The 16,155-nt window shown below is 36.7% G+C and overlaps 2 protein-coding genes across 4 annotated transcripts; one reads left to right on the top strand and one right to left on the bottom strand.

The window, feature by feature from the left end:
• The first annotated feature begins 2,560 nt into the window (after positions 1-2,560).
• On the top strand, positions 2,561-15,573 carry LOC143461317 (uncharacterized). The gene is made up of 11 exons (XM_076959202.1): positions 2,561-2,769; positions 3,003-3,156; positions 5,245-5,380; positions 5,986-6,194; positions 6,420-6,495; positions 6,613-6,745; positions 7,256-7,398; positions 7,485-7,634; positions 7,774-7,869; positions 8,680-8,842; positions 14,457-15,573. Exons 1-11 carry the CDS (start codon positions 2,739-2,741, stop codon positions 14,864-14,866), a joined length of 1,701 nt encoding a protein of 566 aa, XP_076815317.1. The 5' UTR covers positions 2,561-2,738; the 3' UTR covers positions 14,867-15,573.
• Positions 9,133-13,877, bottom strand: LOC143461318 (somatostatin receptor type 2-like). Of its 3 annotated transcripts, XM_076959204.1 has the most exons (8): positions 13,066-13,877; positions 11,642-11,782; positions 11,174-11,380; positions 10,581-11,015; positions 10,327-10,506; positions 10,119-10,228; positions 9,786-9,943; positions 9,133-9,457 (listed from the first exon to the last, which is right to left on the bottom strand). In XM_076959204.1, exons 2-8 carry the CDS (start codon positions 11,766-11,768, stop codon positions 9,289-9,291), a joined length of 1,386 nt encoding a protein of 461 aa, XP_076815319.1. In that variant the 5' UTR covers positions 11,769-11,782; positions 13,066-13,877; the 3' UTR covers positions 9,133-9,288. The 3 variants fall into 3 exon arrangements, with proteins under 3 accessions (XP_076815319.1, XP_076815318.1, XP_076815320.1); XM_076959203.1 differs by lacking the exon at positions 13,066-13,877 and having other exon boundaries at positions 11,642-11,850; XM_076959205.1 differs by lacking the exon at positions 13,066-13,877 and having other exon boundaries at positions 9,317-9,565; positions 11,642-11,851.
• Positions 15,574-16,155: the final 582 nt, after the last annotated feature.

Raw genomic sequence — 16,155 nt, forward strand, 5'->3', positions numbered from 1 at the left:
TCATCTAGGGCCTGGGCCCTGGATGCCTTATAATTGCAGCACGCAACTTTTATTTATTAACCTATATTCCAGTACTTTTCATTCGTTTGTTAATCTTTAACTATATAGTACATAGTAATAGTACGTAGTAATTAAAATAAACTGGTACCATTCGAATCGAGTCCACTTCGCAAAAAACGACAAAGAGACTGCCAGACGCCTTATAAATGTACACACCAATGCCAATTTCCATTTCCTTATATATTTCCACGTTTTTGTTCCTTTATTTATGAATTGCAGCAGAAATATCACAAAGCAATTTAATCTCTTTGCACAGTGGTTGTCGTAAACAATTGACAACCATGTGGTTTAACAAAACTAGTTCAAATTATTAAGTACTTGACAAGCGGCGAACGACACTTGGGTGTGAAATTCTTGAATTGATATAATATACTTTGTAATATCCAGTTTGAAAGTAAGCCATACAATTTTGATGAAGTATTAGACGTATTGTATGACTTTAAAAAAGCGATGATTTTTTTCACCACACCAGCAGTCACACCAACTTCCCTGCATAATGCCTTCGAAAGTTGTTTATAAGTTAAAATAACTGTCGTTCAATGGTTTTGAAAAAAAAGGGTTTTATTCTTACGTTAATAGTTCATAATTTTACTGCCAACGTTACTGGATATTCCTTTCAATCTGCAATTGGATAAAACCTCCGTCACGCCAAACTACTGCACTTTTCAGCGTGTTTTATCAAATGAAAAATCGTAAAACGAGTTATAATCCGGATAGAAAATGTGTTTGTCCTGTACTAAAATTGACTATGAGATAATTAAAGTTTTGTAAATAAAACAATCTAATATTAAATCGCGGCCTTTTTAAAAATTTATAATTAAGCTGTCCGGTTACATTGTTCAGACTGATACCTTGACCACATTTTGCAGCCATTCATTTTTGTTGTCGCTTATTCCATTCCAATGTTTTCTCTTTTCGTTATTATTTTCATGTGTTTTTATAAACTGAGTTGTTTCTTCTTCGCTTATATGTCATTGCGAGGGGGACCGTATATGTTAAAAACGAGTTATTGTTTGTTGTTTCCTGCAAATAAATGTACCATGAGCCTTTCTGCATTAGTTATCTTAGTAGTACCTGTTGAGGGAAACGAAAAATGACGATACAGAAATGGCTTTTTAGGCTTTCTTTCAAACAGAGATTTAAAAAATTGATTTGCTGCTTGGGCCCTTTCTTAGTATTATTATCGTTATTTCATTTCCTGTGAGCCACCGCTTTGAGGTGAACCAACTGGTGCGTTTGACTCACAATTTACTTTTCGATCTAAATTTTCTCTCTGTAGCTTTATTAAGCTTGTATGAAGACGGCCGTCTAGCGGATCAAATTGAGTGTTTTTCGAAATCTCGTTGTGAAGTCCACAGGCGTCAAAAAGTCTATCTAGAAGTTCTTTGTAACCAGGAAAGGTATGAAACCACTGATTTACTCATTACAGATTTTTGAAAGGAAACTGTAGTTTGTAGTCCAGTATCGCCATTGTCCTTATCGTTATCTTCCAGTGTTGCCTTTTCTGTACAATGACTTCATGTCGACTTCTCTCGCTCTATATAAACTACTGAATACAAAATGTCAAAATGATGTATGCTGTTTGATTTTATCATTCGGTGACTGTGAAACTGTGATATACAGCAGGCTTTTAGGACGCAAAAGCTGCATTCCTTAATAGTTAATGTATTGTTTATTTTTCGGCATTAACTGCGCTGAGCGAAAGTTAATGGTTAATTAAATTTTAAATATTATTTATTCGTAAAGTGTTATGTACAATTTCCTCACCGGTAATGAATCTTAATTTTATTATGGTTTTGCAAATAATTTCTCACTTTCACCGTTCTTTAATTTATTTCTTAAATGTATAAAATGACTATGATATGGTAATACTATTCCGAATTTTCCTTGTTCCCTAAAACAGGTTTAGAAGTTTTGCTTTCCCTTCACCATAGACTATTTTTACCCCATATGATGTGCGGTGCACAAGTTGCACAACGTAGCTATCTGGCAGATACATGTGCCAAAAACTGTAATGTCAAAATTTGTGCCACGCCAACTTAATACCTAGAATATAGGACAAGACGGCAGTTTGTGCCAGATTTATTCGGGGCATCAAACAGACATTCCAATAGGTATTTAAACCGTAACTGCAGAGTGTAGTCATTTTTAGCTAGCCATTTTCTGCTTTGCGTACGCTAGTCGCTAACCAACCAAAAATGGCAAATGCCGGTGCACAAAAATGCCCAGTCGCAGTTGAAGTGCGCAATTACACAGAAATTGACTGATTTAATCCCTTGATTGAGTGCAAAGCTAGTCTGCATTAAATGTGATGCGTATAGGTATGCCGAAGGTCAGTTTGGTGTACGGTACGCCAAAGACGTTATGCCAACTATGGTTGCTAAAAAAGAGAGACACTGTGCGTTTAAATTTTGTCGAAGCAAGAGAAAAAGTAACAGCAAAGTGAGAAAGGTGCGATAGCCTAGGCCTATATCATGTACAACCAGTTAAAAATTTTTACTAAATGTTTGCTTTTGAAAGGTGTAGCTTAGTTAAAGATGTAATAGCGGTGGATGGCCACTGCAATAAAAAGCTGCCAAGACGTCATTTTGGTAGCTATAATTTGCATACAATCATATTCCTGTATACCAAGTTTTATGCAAAGTATGCTTATAACCAAGATTGTCTAAAAGTATCCAATGAGTCGTATCTGGAACTGCATTACCAGAGGTATTGCGTCAAGTTGTTTTTGTTATTCTTCTTTTGTTCATACTGAAGTATAAGCTCTGTTTAATTTTAAGTTTTTGTTATTGTGATGATTCCATTGTTAAATCATATATTTTCTAGTCTAAAATAATTTAATTTTTCGCTGTTAGTTGTGCGAAGAAAAAAATATGATGCTAGCTGTTATAGTGCAAAATAGAAACTTGTATCTGTGTTAAAGTTTCTGTTGGCCTCCACAGGTTTCCGTGTTCGGCCACCCACAACACCTTCGCAGACATCATCACAACTAAGTGACGATAATGAAGCCAACTCTGAAGTAGATCATTTGACATTGGACAAAGACATAAGAAGATTTGTTCTTCAATTTGATGGAAGCGCTGCTGAACAGGACAGGTATGTTGTAAGAAGTTTGTTATAATTTAATGCACACAGTATTTAAATTTCAGTGATTCACTATTCTGCTATGATGTTTTTGGATATGTGTAACAGCAACTACAGTAAGTGATCAATAAATAATTAAATCAATGATTCATAAAGATTTTTAATAAAACCTATTTATTTCATTCAAATAAGGCTGATTAAGGAATTGCTAAAAACAAGTCAAAGAATTATTAACCAGCCTTCATCAGTCTTGAAACTAGAATGATATGTTTTCAAAATACCATAGGAACACGCTTGTGATGACATGAAAAATTCACAAATGACGTTTGCATTTCACCTCATGTAGGAGACTATTTATTGCACAACGCAACCCTACACAAAATGTCAGCTTTGAACAAAAAACAAACAGTAACAGATTGATTAATATACAGTCAAAAGTCAAGAAGTATTTAATGAACCCATATCTCGTTTAGCTTTATTTATTGTAGTAAAAACACAATATACACATAGATATAGAGTTCTGAAATTAGGTATTTCAAAACTACTTCTCAATGTAATCTCCCTTTTTTCTTGACATTGACTTTCTATCGATGAATAAGGGCATGTATGCCAGCCTCGTAAAATTCAGCAGGCTGCACTTTCAACCAGTTTTTTTCAGCTTGCTTGACTTCTTCATCATCAGAAAAAATGCTGGCCCCTAACTCCTTTTAAAGGTCCAAAAAGATTATAGTCAGATGGCGCCAGATTGGGCCAGTATGAGGGGTGGTTGATGGTTGTCCAGTCAAAACAACTGACATTGTGGCCTTCACGAGTTTTCAAGCTGGTGTGAGGCCTGGTATTGTCATGTTGCAGCAAGACCTTAGAAAATGTCCCAGTTAGACTGAACTCTTTTCAGTCTCGCTTTCAAATTTTTAAAAGTTTTAATGAAAGCCACTCAGTTAATGGTGGTTTCCTTAGACATAAAGTCAACTAGTATTACTATATCAACGTCCCAAAACACAGTCACCATGACTTTGCCAACTGAACGCTGACTTTTGAACTACTTTGTTCTTGAGGAGGAAGAGTGATGCCATTCTATGGATACTCTTTTTGATTTAGGCTCATAATCATGAACCCATGTCTCATCCCCAGTCATTATACGCTTGAGGAAGGTTTCATCACCTTTGTGACACTCAAGAAACTCTGAACAAGCTTCAAAGCGGGCCTCTTTCTGCGCATCTGCGAGTTATCTTGGAACCCTTTTGGTAAAAACCTTTTCCTAAGCCTAGCCCTCCCGAAATGTTTGCAACACTTCGGTGGCGTATTCCTAGAAATTCAACGATGTCATCAATGGTGACTTTACGATCTTTTCTGATCAGTGCCTCGACCCTAACACTGTTCCCAGGGTTAACCACTTAACATGGTCTGTTGATCCTTGGTTCATTCAGGAGATCACCCAGAGCAGGGTCTTGTTCTTCACCTTGATCCTGGATACCCACTGTTTGACTGTGCTATTGCCTATTGCAGCTTCCCCATACACATTTTGCAACCTTTTGAAGATGTTTAATAGTGGTTCTCCTTCCAGAAATTAAATCACAGCTCTCTGCTTCAATAAATGTTGAAAAAACTATTTAAACTATAAACTGTCAAAATATCTGGAAAAAATTTCAACCATAAATAAGTCAAATTAAATCGGGCTCATTACTTTTTGACTGACCCTCGTATATATATATATGTATAGCGAAGCACTAACTTCCTCGTACTAGTCGGAACACATGCTTTACATTACAGTGTACATGATTATGTACGATATAGTAACTAGGATAATAAAAGCAATTGACAAGTATTTATACCAAGACACATGCGAACATAAATTGTATAAAATCTACATTTTTGCTGTGTAGCTATGTATACTTGTTAATGGAATTATTGCTTTCATAAATTATTATCTTTCCAAATTACAAATTACAATATACAGTACATAGTTGTGTTAAGAAATTATAATTATGCTATAAAGTATATACTTTGTGTTCAATGAAATTCGTTGTTTTGTGTTCTTGGCTGTTTTCTATTTTGCGTTAATAGACTTGGTTCTTTATGCAATCTATCCTTTTTTTATAGCGTTGTGATAAAAGGAAATGGTAAAATTAGTAAATCTGCATTATGGACATTGAAAGCAAGGCAACATGATCATGAACAAAGAACTCACCATCAAAATTATCGTGTTTACTTCAAGATATGGGATCGTTTTGCATACGTAGGTTAAATGTCTGTGAATATATTGTGTTACCTGTACTTTATATATGTATAAATACAGATACTGTGTATATATGAAAGCTTATATATGGTTAACTTTGGGATTTTGTTTGTTTGCATTGAGATTAAATATGCTACATGCAGGTCTGGGCACGTGCGAGATATTTTCTAAGGCATTTCACAAAAATTAAAAGCAGGACTTGCTCATCTGCTTTTTTTCTTCAAACCAAAATGCTATGGCACATTTAGCACTGGATAAATTTTGATAAAAAAGAAATGTTACCTTTTTTGACTGCTTGCAATCAAAATAATAAAATCATATAACTTTCATAAAAATTGCGAAGTAATTACTGTTTGAAATAAGTTTGCATTACAATAAACAAATGTGTTTGGTTTTTAAAAATGAGCAGAAGAGACACTGATTTATAGCTCATTAATATGCTATAAAGAAGCAAAAAAGTGCAGTCTTTTTTTTCAAGGAGCTCAAAAGCACTGCTTTTATTGAGAATGCTGTTGCCCAGCTCTGGCTTTATGTCATCCAAATTGGTATTTTATCATATATAAATGTATGCTACATATTTTTAAAATGTCAACTTGTGTTTGCAGTTTACAGCATCTGGTTTGTTGATTGGGTTTATGAGAAAATGTATGAACAAAACAGGGATTGTGGTTGAGAAACCAGTAGAGAATGGGACCAAAGAGCGCAGAAAAGGGTCAGGAAAATGGAATCTGAGTATGGATGACATGACATTTTTAAAACAAAATGTCACTTTTCGATACATTTTATCCAAAATGCCAACCGTTGCGCTACCACGGTAACTGCAGAATTATTGTCTTGTTTTTTATGGTTACTACAATCACACTGGTTTTTTAAAATATGCTACGTATTGTTTTGAATCAGTCAAAATTTAGCATTACTTATTCCAGTTTTATATATTTACACACACTTGCGTTATTCAATGCATATATGTCAGTATTAACATATAATAAGTGTTACTAATTTTAGATCATAAACATGATTTATCGCATGATATTTTTAGCTCCACTGTGCATGCTGGCGGGGATAGAGAATTACGTCAGACCTGTAATCAAAACACTACAGAGTTACTAGAGCAGGTAACTGTTGTTTAATGTGGCCAAGATACACAACATCCACCAACATTTAAAAATAAATAATTAATAGTCCTAATTAATATTTCAATGTATAGCATGAAATTGTTCATTGATTTGCAGGATGTGGAGAAAAAGAGCGCCTCTGTGTCAACTTCAGAGGCACTCGGCAATCATATGGGACTGTCTGATGAGGATTTGGAAGAGTTCATTTCATCTGCTCAAGATTGCATTGGGAAAACATACAATGTGCAAGGTATTGAAAACATTGTTCTTGCCCAAGTAGCATGACTAATGAGATGGCAGTTTGCTATCAATCTTCACTCCTCTAATCATTAACAGCTCAGGTCAAGTACACAATTGCATGTCCAAATGAATGCTTTAGCGAGAAGAATGTGATTACGATTTAGTAATTGGCAAACACTAGAGTTGGATAAAGGAGTACAACTGTACTCCTTTATATGATTGACCCAACACTTCTAAATTCTCAGTAAGTAGGCCTCAAGCTCTTGTTCCCAAACTGTTATAGAATTGTAGCTCACGACCCAATTGTATCTTGAGAGGTAAAATGGTGATTCCGTCTCAATCACACTGAATGCATTTAACAAAATTAGAAAAATGGAAAATAAAAATGGTGCATGACTCTGGCTTTGAGAACCACTAAAGCATTTTAAGGCTATTGCTGATGTCGTTTGCTGAATATACAGTGCATATTGTCTTGATCAGCTGCATTTACGTGTACGTAAAATGTATTTTATGAATGTAGGGATATCACATTATAAGTTGGGTAGCTACCATGAAGCCGTTCAATGCTTCGATTTGGGAAGCAAAGGAGGATCAAGCAACGCCCAATTCAACCTTGGTTTGTGTTATTATTTGGGTAAAGGTACCAAGAAGAACTTGACAAAGGTACAGTTCCTATACCTCTGAAAAATTTGAGAGCAACGATATTTGAATGCGTTATTAACCGTATTTACCACAATATGCCATACTAGGCAATGGCTCAATACAGGAAAGCTGCCCGCCAAGGTCACAAGATGGCTCAATACAATCTTGCTTTGTTGCTGATTGATACTAAGGATGTTGTCAAGTACACGCATGCCATGCTACTTCTTGAGCAAGCTGCAGAACAGGGGCTTCTTCAGGTTTGGAGAGTAAATTAATGGCAATTAGCAACTCACCAATATTTAAAGGTAGATACATTTAAGACCTTTTATTCTTGGCATCTTTTAAGGGCACATGAAAAACACATTTTGACTGATTCCTTTTATATGTTTGTGTTAGGCGCAGTCATTGCTAGGCTCTTGCCTGGCACAAGAAGGCGTCCATCAAAACATGAGGAAAGCAGTAAGGATGTTTCAACTTGCTGCCGATCAGGAGGTAAACCATTTCACTTGTTTGCTCGCAAATGTACATGACTGTATGGGATGTGCAAATCTGATGTGACAATTTTGAATGAATGTGTGAGCTGGATATTTCTCTGTACTTTCCACTTGTATTATTTCCTTGCTTAGTGAAGTCAACGTGGGAGTATTTTTGCAGGTTTTATAGACACTTTTTTTTGGTTGTTTTAATTTGGTTTAAATTTTTCTTTCCTTTGTTTCGTGAAGCATAACATAATTACTTTCCATAATTACTTCATTTTCTTGTTTGTCCAATATTTTTGAGTCAAGTAACGAATTGCATGTCCACATCAGGCTCCAGAATGAAGTGATTTTTTTCTTCATTAATTTTCACACCTTTCCTTTCAGCCCTTTACAAGGGCATGCATTTGTTTACTTGGCTGGTGTTTTTGCTAGCTACAACTTGCTGTTGAGTTATTTTTTAATCCCTTGTAAAACTATATATTTGTTGTAATTAAGATGACTTTTGTCTAATTGTATTATGTGTAAATGACCCAAGGTTTTTGGTATTGAGCATTGTAATTACTCAGGTAGCATTGTGATGTATATATACCATACAGGTTGACTTAGTATTTGCAGAATTTACTTATCTAATCGTGGTGGGTAACGTCATGACCACTCTGACTCACTTGCAAGTGTCCTTGCATTAATCATATTAATTACATTGATCATAGTTGTTAGTCATACATGTATGAAATAGCCCAAGATACACACCTTAGGAACTAAATTGGTTTACTGCACCATGGAATTTACATCTTGACTAAATTTTGCAAATTGTCTTGTCCAGGATCCACTTGCCACTTACCATTTAGCACAATGCCATGAGCACGGACTGGGAGGCTTGGAGATAAATCCCATTAAAGCTTTTGATCTCTATGCTACAGCTGCCAATCTTGGCCATATGGAAGCGCAGTATAAAATGGGATGTGTTCTAGCAAATGGATGTGAAGGTAATATTCAGTATCATAACTGCTTTACCATATTTATATGCCCTAAGCCCTTTTTGTGAGTTTGGCTACTTATGTCTCAATGTATTTTATCCTGTTTACAAAAACTAAACTGTGCTTTCACAGGAGTAATACTGTGCACTCTTGTGAAACAACTTGCAGAAAGTATTTAATTACTTTTTAACTACTATACTTTTATTATTACTCTTTTCTAAGTTGTCCTTTTAGAACTGGGATTTTTTTTGAATAAGAATAGAGCTCATAAAACTTCATGTTCATGTTGATAACTGATATATACTGTTTTAATTTTATTACAAAGTATGCTGTACGTTCTGCGTTCTTATGGTACAATGAAAGTTTAACATATCAAGATAGAACAAGCCATGCTAAAAATCGAATAAAGTAAACACTTATGAACATTCTCAACAACTGACAGTGTTTTGGTGAGTCTATGTTGCGTCTTCGTCATCTAATGCAGTGCTGATTGGCCGGAACTCCATCTTCGTTTCCGTCCTTGGTGTTGCCGGTACAGTCATACTCTTTGTTGATGTGCCCATGGCTGTGAGTGTTTGCAGCCTCGTCTGCATCGTCCGTTGACTTGCTTGCATTGCAAGCGCTCTAAGAAATGACAAGAGATGTTTGAAGTCCAGTGTGATTGCGACTTTCATTTAAACAGGAGCATCTGCCCTTGTTGCATGCTCCCTTGCAGCAGTGGTAATGCAATGTCTAAACAAATTACGTGTGGAAATTACGGTATGTTGTCCAGACATGTCATAGTGTACTACCAGCAATAATAGCGGGTGATGCACCACAGCAAACACATCTGACAAGTAGTGCATGTAATCTGACAATGCTGTGCAATGTAAAAATTATTAGAATGTCAGATAATATTTAATCAGTATTACCCTTGATGTTAGCTGAATCTCTGCCAAATTAAAGATATTACCTGCTTTGACCATATCTGATGAATGCCCATGCTACCATCGCTTTGTCACGAAATCTTTTACTTGATATTGAATAGAGTATTGGGTTGATGGCACTATTTAGCCAAGCCAGCAAGGTAAAGGAATATTCTATGATTGAACAATCGTTCACATTGTTTACCTAAGAAGCACAAATTGTTTAATTTACGTTGACTGATTTGTTTAATTGTTTGTCACATTTCATGCTGTAAGTGTCTTGCTTACGGTTGTTGAATATGCTGACACGAAAAATGTTTCATGTACACACCATTATCAGGAAAACTTGTTGTTGGCAAGTTATCTATAACTTAAAGTACCTTAACACCTGGTGGCATTTGTAAGAGCTCAAATATTTGAAACGGCAGCCAGCAGCCGACAAAAACACTGACCAGAACAGCAACCGTGATCGCTACTTGATGATGTGCACCTGCAATTCGTTGGAAAAAAATTGGGTAGAATGAAAAACTGGCTTTCATATCTACTGTGTTGTTAATATTTACTGAGTATCAATATTCTTCGGAATACCTTTTGGTTTGTTGCTAGTAACGTCTCTATTAATTGCCACCCTGATGATAGCAAAGTAGCAGAAGAGTGTGATTAGAACGGGTAAAAGGAAGTAAAATACAAAACCACTATACACCCAAGCTTTAAAAGATTGTGAATTCTCATGGCCTTTGTGTAGACATCTGATCTCATTTGCATCACCTGAAAGCAGGGTTATCGCTATCAGTCAATTTTGGGGTTACTCAAAATTTTTTAGCTTTTTTATTTATAAAAACCTGAATAATCGTAGTCAGCGGGTGAAATGCTGCCAGCAGTTTTATGTGGGTCCGAGCTTCCTGAATTTTCATCCAAATATCTTTCATTGTTGCCATATGCAAAAGGTTCATTCATTCCTCCAAGTTCATTGAGATTGTAATCTGATGCATTAAAGTTGAAGTAATCATACAGATCCTTCACACTTCCTGTGCTCTCATATCCTGGGAACTCCTCTTGACACACTGGCAATGAATGCGTGGAACGGACGTCGGTGTACAGCATCAAAGGAATTGTACTTGCCAGGCTCAAAAGCCACAACACCACACACACTTTTATGGCATTTCTGCGTGTTCGATATCCCCTCGATTCAAGGGGGAAAACTATGGCAAGGAATCTATCCACACTCATCGTCGTCAGGAATGAGATGGAAGCTCGATAGTTGAGATTTTTTATAACTGAAAACAAACCAGCAAAGTTACATGTGCATTAGGAATTGATTCTGCTGAACTTTAAATGTATTCTGCTACAATAAAAAAATTACATCCAACCTAAAATTCTTTTCAAAATAATCTGGAACTTTGATTTCATGTGTGCGCAATAATAATAGGTTCACCTGCAAATAACTTGCATATGAAACTCCCGTAAATCCATCCCCTAGTCTCTATTATCGCTGGCATGTAGAATGGCAGTATGAAGAGGAATAAGACGTCAGCGATGGCCAGGTTGACGACGAACATGTTCGCGACAGTGCGATTGGGACGAGAACGTTCCCAAATCAACACAACTGTTATCACGAATGTGTTGGCCAGAATTCCAAACACTGCAACAAAAGTCACTTGTTAATTGTTACTGTGGTTGTTCAACTAATTATGCCACTATCTGGCCGTGAGCTTCCGCAGATTATCTTAATGTTTATTTCATTTTAATACCTTTTCAGCTATACAGAAAAAAAAAATTTTTAAGACTTCATGTAACAGCTTCAAATATAATAATACACATACGAAATACAACACCTCATATATATATAAACATGTATTATAGTTATTGCCATGTTATGGCTGATTTCTTCAAGTAATGATACCTGTAATTGCTGGGTAGAGCACATTTTCAACATTGTACAAAGTTTGTTTCGTTATCTCATCCTTTCCCATAGCGTTTAACTCCTCATTTGTTTCAGTCATCTTGTAACTTTGTTTTTGATTGATCATAACATACAGTAGGTCTGGAAAGAAAGAACCATCACATATCATCATTAACTTGTTCAATGTAACCAATCAGTCATATTTCTTAACGAGTAGCGATTGGTTGGAGCGTCAAACTGTACGTTTTGTTTTTTAAATTCAGGCTGAACTATTTTAGCATAAAAGTTCTTCTAAAAGTTATAACTTGAACAAGTTTAACACCAAAGTTCACTAGGAAAGGCCGGACTGAGCTGTTTTAATTGAAAAGTTTGAATTAAACTTAACTATTGCTGTTTACGCATGTCAAAACGAGCACAACAAATAATAGTATGCGCAAATTCTATTCCAACTTTCTTGATCGTTATTCCTTGCTTGACCCTCTTCTGTATCTACAATTTAACTGCCTACGAGTTTATCAATGTTTGTACCTGTATTCTATGCAGCGGTTGTGTATTGATGTAGGACCTTAAAACGAAAAGGGCGGTATTATTTTGATTAAACTTCTTGCTTCCTTTTTTTGGTTTGCACACTGCATGCACAGTCTGACACACGCTTCCTTCTGTCCAGGTGTCATAACCACCCCAAAATTTCGCTCAAAACAATGCAAATACGTATACGCGCCTAGGTTCAATATTCTGGAGCCGAGTAGTTGACAATATTCGCCTTATCATACTTACCTGGTGAACACTGAAACACGGCTGAATTTGCGTTCTCAACAAATGTGTTAAATCGACGTTGCCAACCTTCGCTATCCTATGACTCGCTTTACGGCTGGCTTACTCTGGTTGTCCCTGACGTCACACTGGGTTTGAAGATTTTGGTTTCAACTAAATTTATCAATCCTTCTGTTTACCCAGAACGCATGATTTGAAAAGCTGTCTCAGTATGGCGGTTTTCACGTGGCTTTAACTTCAAGCCGCTTAGATCCATATCTCTTTTTAGCACAGACTTGCTCCATGGCTTTTGCTTGGATGCGCTGTAGAAAAATGCCTATTTTATTGCATTGCCTTACACAAGTTTTTGGTAAACTTTTTTGCTTCAATTTCAACTCAATCTGAGAATTGCATTTCAGCCAGCTTTTTTCTACTGTATAAATAACGTTGTTTAAGCTAAGGCGGTCTGCATCGTAATCATCACATGCATCATTTTACTGCTTTACTTTATCTACGTGGTCAAATACTTCAATCAAAGGAAAAACGTCATTAAGAACGAAGAGGGTCCTGTCGTACAGCTTTGGCTTATATGGCGCGCGATTCCAGGCTATATGTGCAGTGTTCTTCATTAATTACTTCCGTAGCTCGCACAACATGCACAATTAATTTACCTTGTGGTTAAATTCTGCGATATCCTGCGGTCCTGATGACCCAACTTTTGACCAAGTATCGTCTACGACACGTCGGTTATGACCTTGTGCTTGATGTAAAGTTTTGATTATTTTTCCGATTGTTGTGTTTGTTATCGTTTATCTGCGTTATCTGTCAACATTTCTACGTAGTTTACATGACTTGTTTACTTCTCGTTAACCTTGCTACAGCTATATTTTAATTGTTGTCAGTTGAAGAATAACAACGCGTAACGTCTGTGAACTAGTTTCATTCTCTAAAACTAAAATTAACGTAATAACTGTCGAGTTCATTCGAACACAAGCTAACTCACTACACGTTCCGCTAGACAAAAGTTTTCGTGTTTTTCCCCAAGAATTTGGCTTTTTAAACGTCAGAGATCAGTGAGCCCCAAGGCACTAACAGCCTCGTAATTAAGTTGTCGTTTACCATCGTAACGCAACCCTTATCTGTCTGACTTCTGCAGAGGCGACGAAAATCTTTTAATGTTCGCTTTACACCTGATGACTAACTTAATGTGTCTGGGCGCAATGTTGCGATTTAGACTTCGATGTTTGTGGTTAAACTTTGCCGTTTTTTTCGCTATCGCATCGAAAAATTTTTAGCGTCATCAATTTCGACCTCTTCTGATTACTCGACCCTTTAAACTCGAACTTTAACCAACTTTTATCCAATGTTAATCTTTCGCGAAGACTTCAAGAAAAAAACCATAGAAGCCGTAAGCCTGTCGCATAACGCATTTATACCTTCCCGTTCAAACGACATCAAATTTATGTAGCGACAAAACATTTTTTAAATGTTTTCAATAACCAACTGCGTTTTTTTTATCGAACGTTAACTAAATGTCACCAGTTCGGCTGAACCCGGCCAAGAATGCACTTTTGTTCGCGAGTCGTCACCAATGGAGCTGACATCAGGCAAACTTGATTTTTGTTTTGAAATGCCTTTCAAATATCTTTCTTCATCTCGGCATCTGGATAATATCTAGATTCCCGCACGAAGCTGGGAGTATTGGAAAGCGCGAAATTCAACTACTAAGCAAATTTCAATCGACTGACTGAAAACAACTTTTCATCACTTACAGCTTATACAAGCATATATTGAAAACTCTCTCCCGCGATTTTGTTTGTTGTAAATATTTCCAATTGCCTACTTCTTGTTAGATTGTAATGGTCATCGTGTTGACTTGCTAGGTTGAAGTTCCATTTGAATTTTGCAAAATTAATATAACATTTTGTAAATTTCTACAGTAATCTACACGCTAATTTGTGGGCACTTGACACATTATTCCCCTCGTAATTGAAAAGTCAAGCCCTTGTGTATATCGCTCGTTGAATAATTTTGCGGTTTCAGGTTTTTTATTTTGTTAAAGGTATCGACAAGAATGAAGATCTGGCGATGGAAATCTTTAAGAAAGCCGGCGAAGCGGGGCACGCGAAATCGCTCAAACGACACGAATGCCTGAGAGAGGCGAAACAATTGCAAATGGCTTCCATTGAAAAAGACTTCCTAAAGCCATCACTTCACACAAATCAAAATATTTCTATTGATCTGTCACATCTAATAATTCCTGAACTCATCCAAGCTTTGAATCCACAAAAGGCGATGACAGAGGATACGTTCTTGTCCACACCGAGATTAGAAGATGTCCTGATACCAGGTTCATTGGTTGGTGGTCAATTTGACCAGTCCGTTTCTTTTGTAAATAGCTTTCACCGTGTGTCAACTTGGCCCTCTAGTCTACTAAACTACACTTCAATCGTGTCTTATCCAAACGACTAAATATGCAAACCATGAAAGAAATCAAGTTTCGATGTTATCCTGACAAGTTCAATTTTTCAGAAACTTTATGATCTTTCTAAGAAACGGGTCTGCGCCCCTTGCATAACATGTAACTGCCAAAACTAATTTCGTGACCTACATGATAACTAGTGTTGTGAGCGAACGTTGTGATTTGCGGTGATCGTAGTATGCCGCTGGGAATAACAATACCGCATTCATGCATAATGCTAATTGCGCGTCAGCTTGCTTATGTGATGTTTAAAAACTGTCAGATCTTAATGCGCATGTTCATGTTGGGAGGACCCTTGCTTAATATGCTTTCTTTTAGACGATTTGTAATAGTTTTTCATTGGAGAAGTTTTCATGGTGTAAATAAGCACCAGTGCTTCAGAGTTTGACAATATTGCCCTAAACCTATTAAAATCATTGCTTATTTGCGTGTGGCTTAAAAAAAGATTAGAAAATTGTTCTCAGTATTTTACAACGTTTGATGTAGTTTTTGTCCGTTATTGCTACCGGTTTTCTTTTCGTATAAACTAACAGTTTCCAATTTCTAGGCAATTCGTCCATAAGTTCCACAATGTTTTAGGATTGTTACCATTGTTGATATTGCTTGTGACTTGCTTTTACATATTGCGTTGTGTACATAGCCTGAAAAGTTCAATTTCCTCTGGTTTCAATACAGCTTTCGCGTGTTCTGCTTCAAATCTTTTATTACCGCCCATATTCAACAAACCATTCCAGACTTGCATAGTTGTCTGCAAAGCGACCGGTTCTCGTCTCAAAGGTTGGAAGTGAGAGTTACTTTAGTGCAGGCATGCACAACATACGGCCCGCGAAAACTTTTCATGCGGCCCACGAGATATTCCGTGATTTCGCTCATTCAGGCATTTTCTCCACGGTTACAGTTACATAATCAACGAATCCGATGCTTTACCGCCGCTAAGCGTTAAAAACAACTAGATACTGTAGTCAGTGTAGTGCGAGAGGCAACCGTCTCTTGACAGTAACCATATTCTCAACGATATCTCTTATTCAACGGTTAATCGGTCACATTATATAAAGTAGGCTACACGTTAGTTACAACAACGTTAGCACGCGGCCCGCGAAAAATATTTTTTCGCTAAAACGGCCCGTGTACTGTTTTGAGTTGTGCATGCCTGCTTTAGTGCGTGAGAGAAGTTTAACGACAAAAATTCTCGGACGCATTACACAATAGTGACGTTAATGTTAAACTCGCTTGCCCGAATGCTGCGATATAACTGGTGAAGTCTGACACGTTTTTTGCA

This window comes from Clavelina lepadiformis, chromosome 5, assembly GCF_947623445.1.
Source record: "Clavelina lepadiformis chromosome 5, kaClaLepa1.1, whole genome shotgun sequence".
Lineage (NCBI taxonomy): Eukaryota > Metazoa > Chordata > Ascidiacea > Aplousobranchia > Clavelinidae > Clavelina > Clavelina lepadiformis.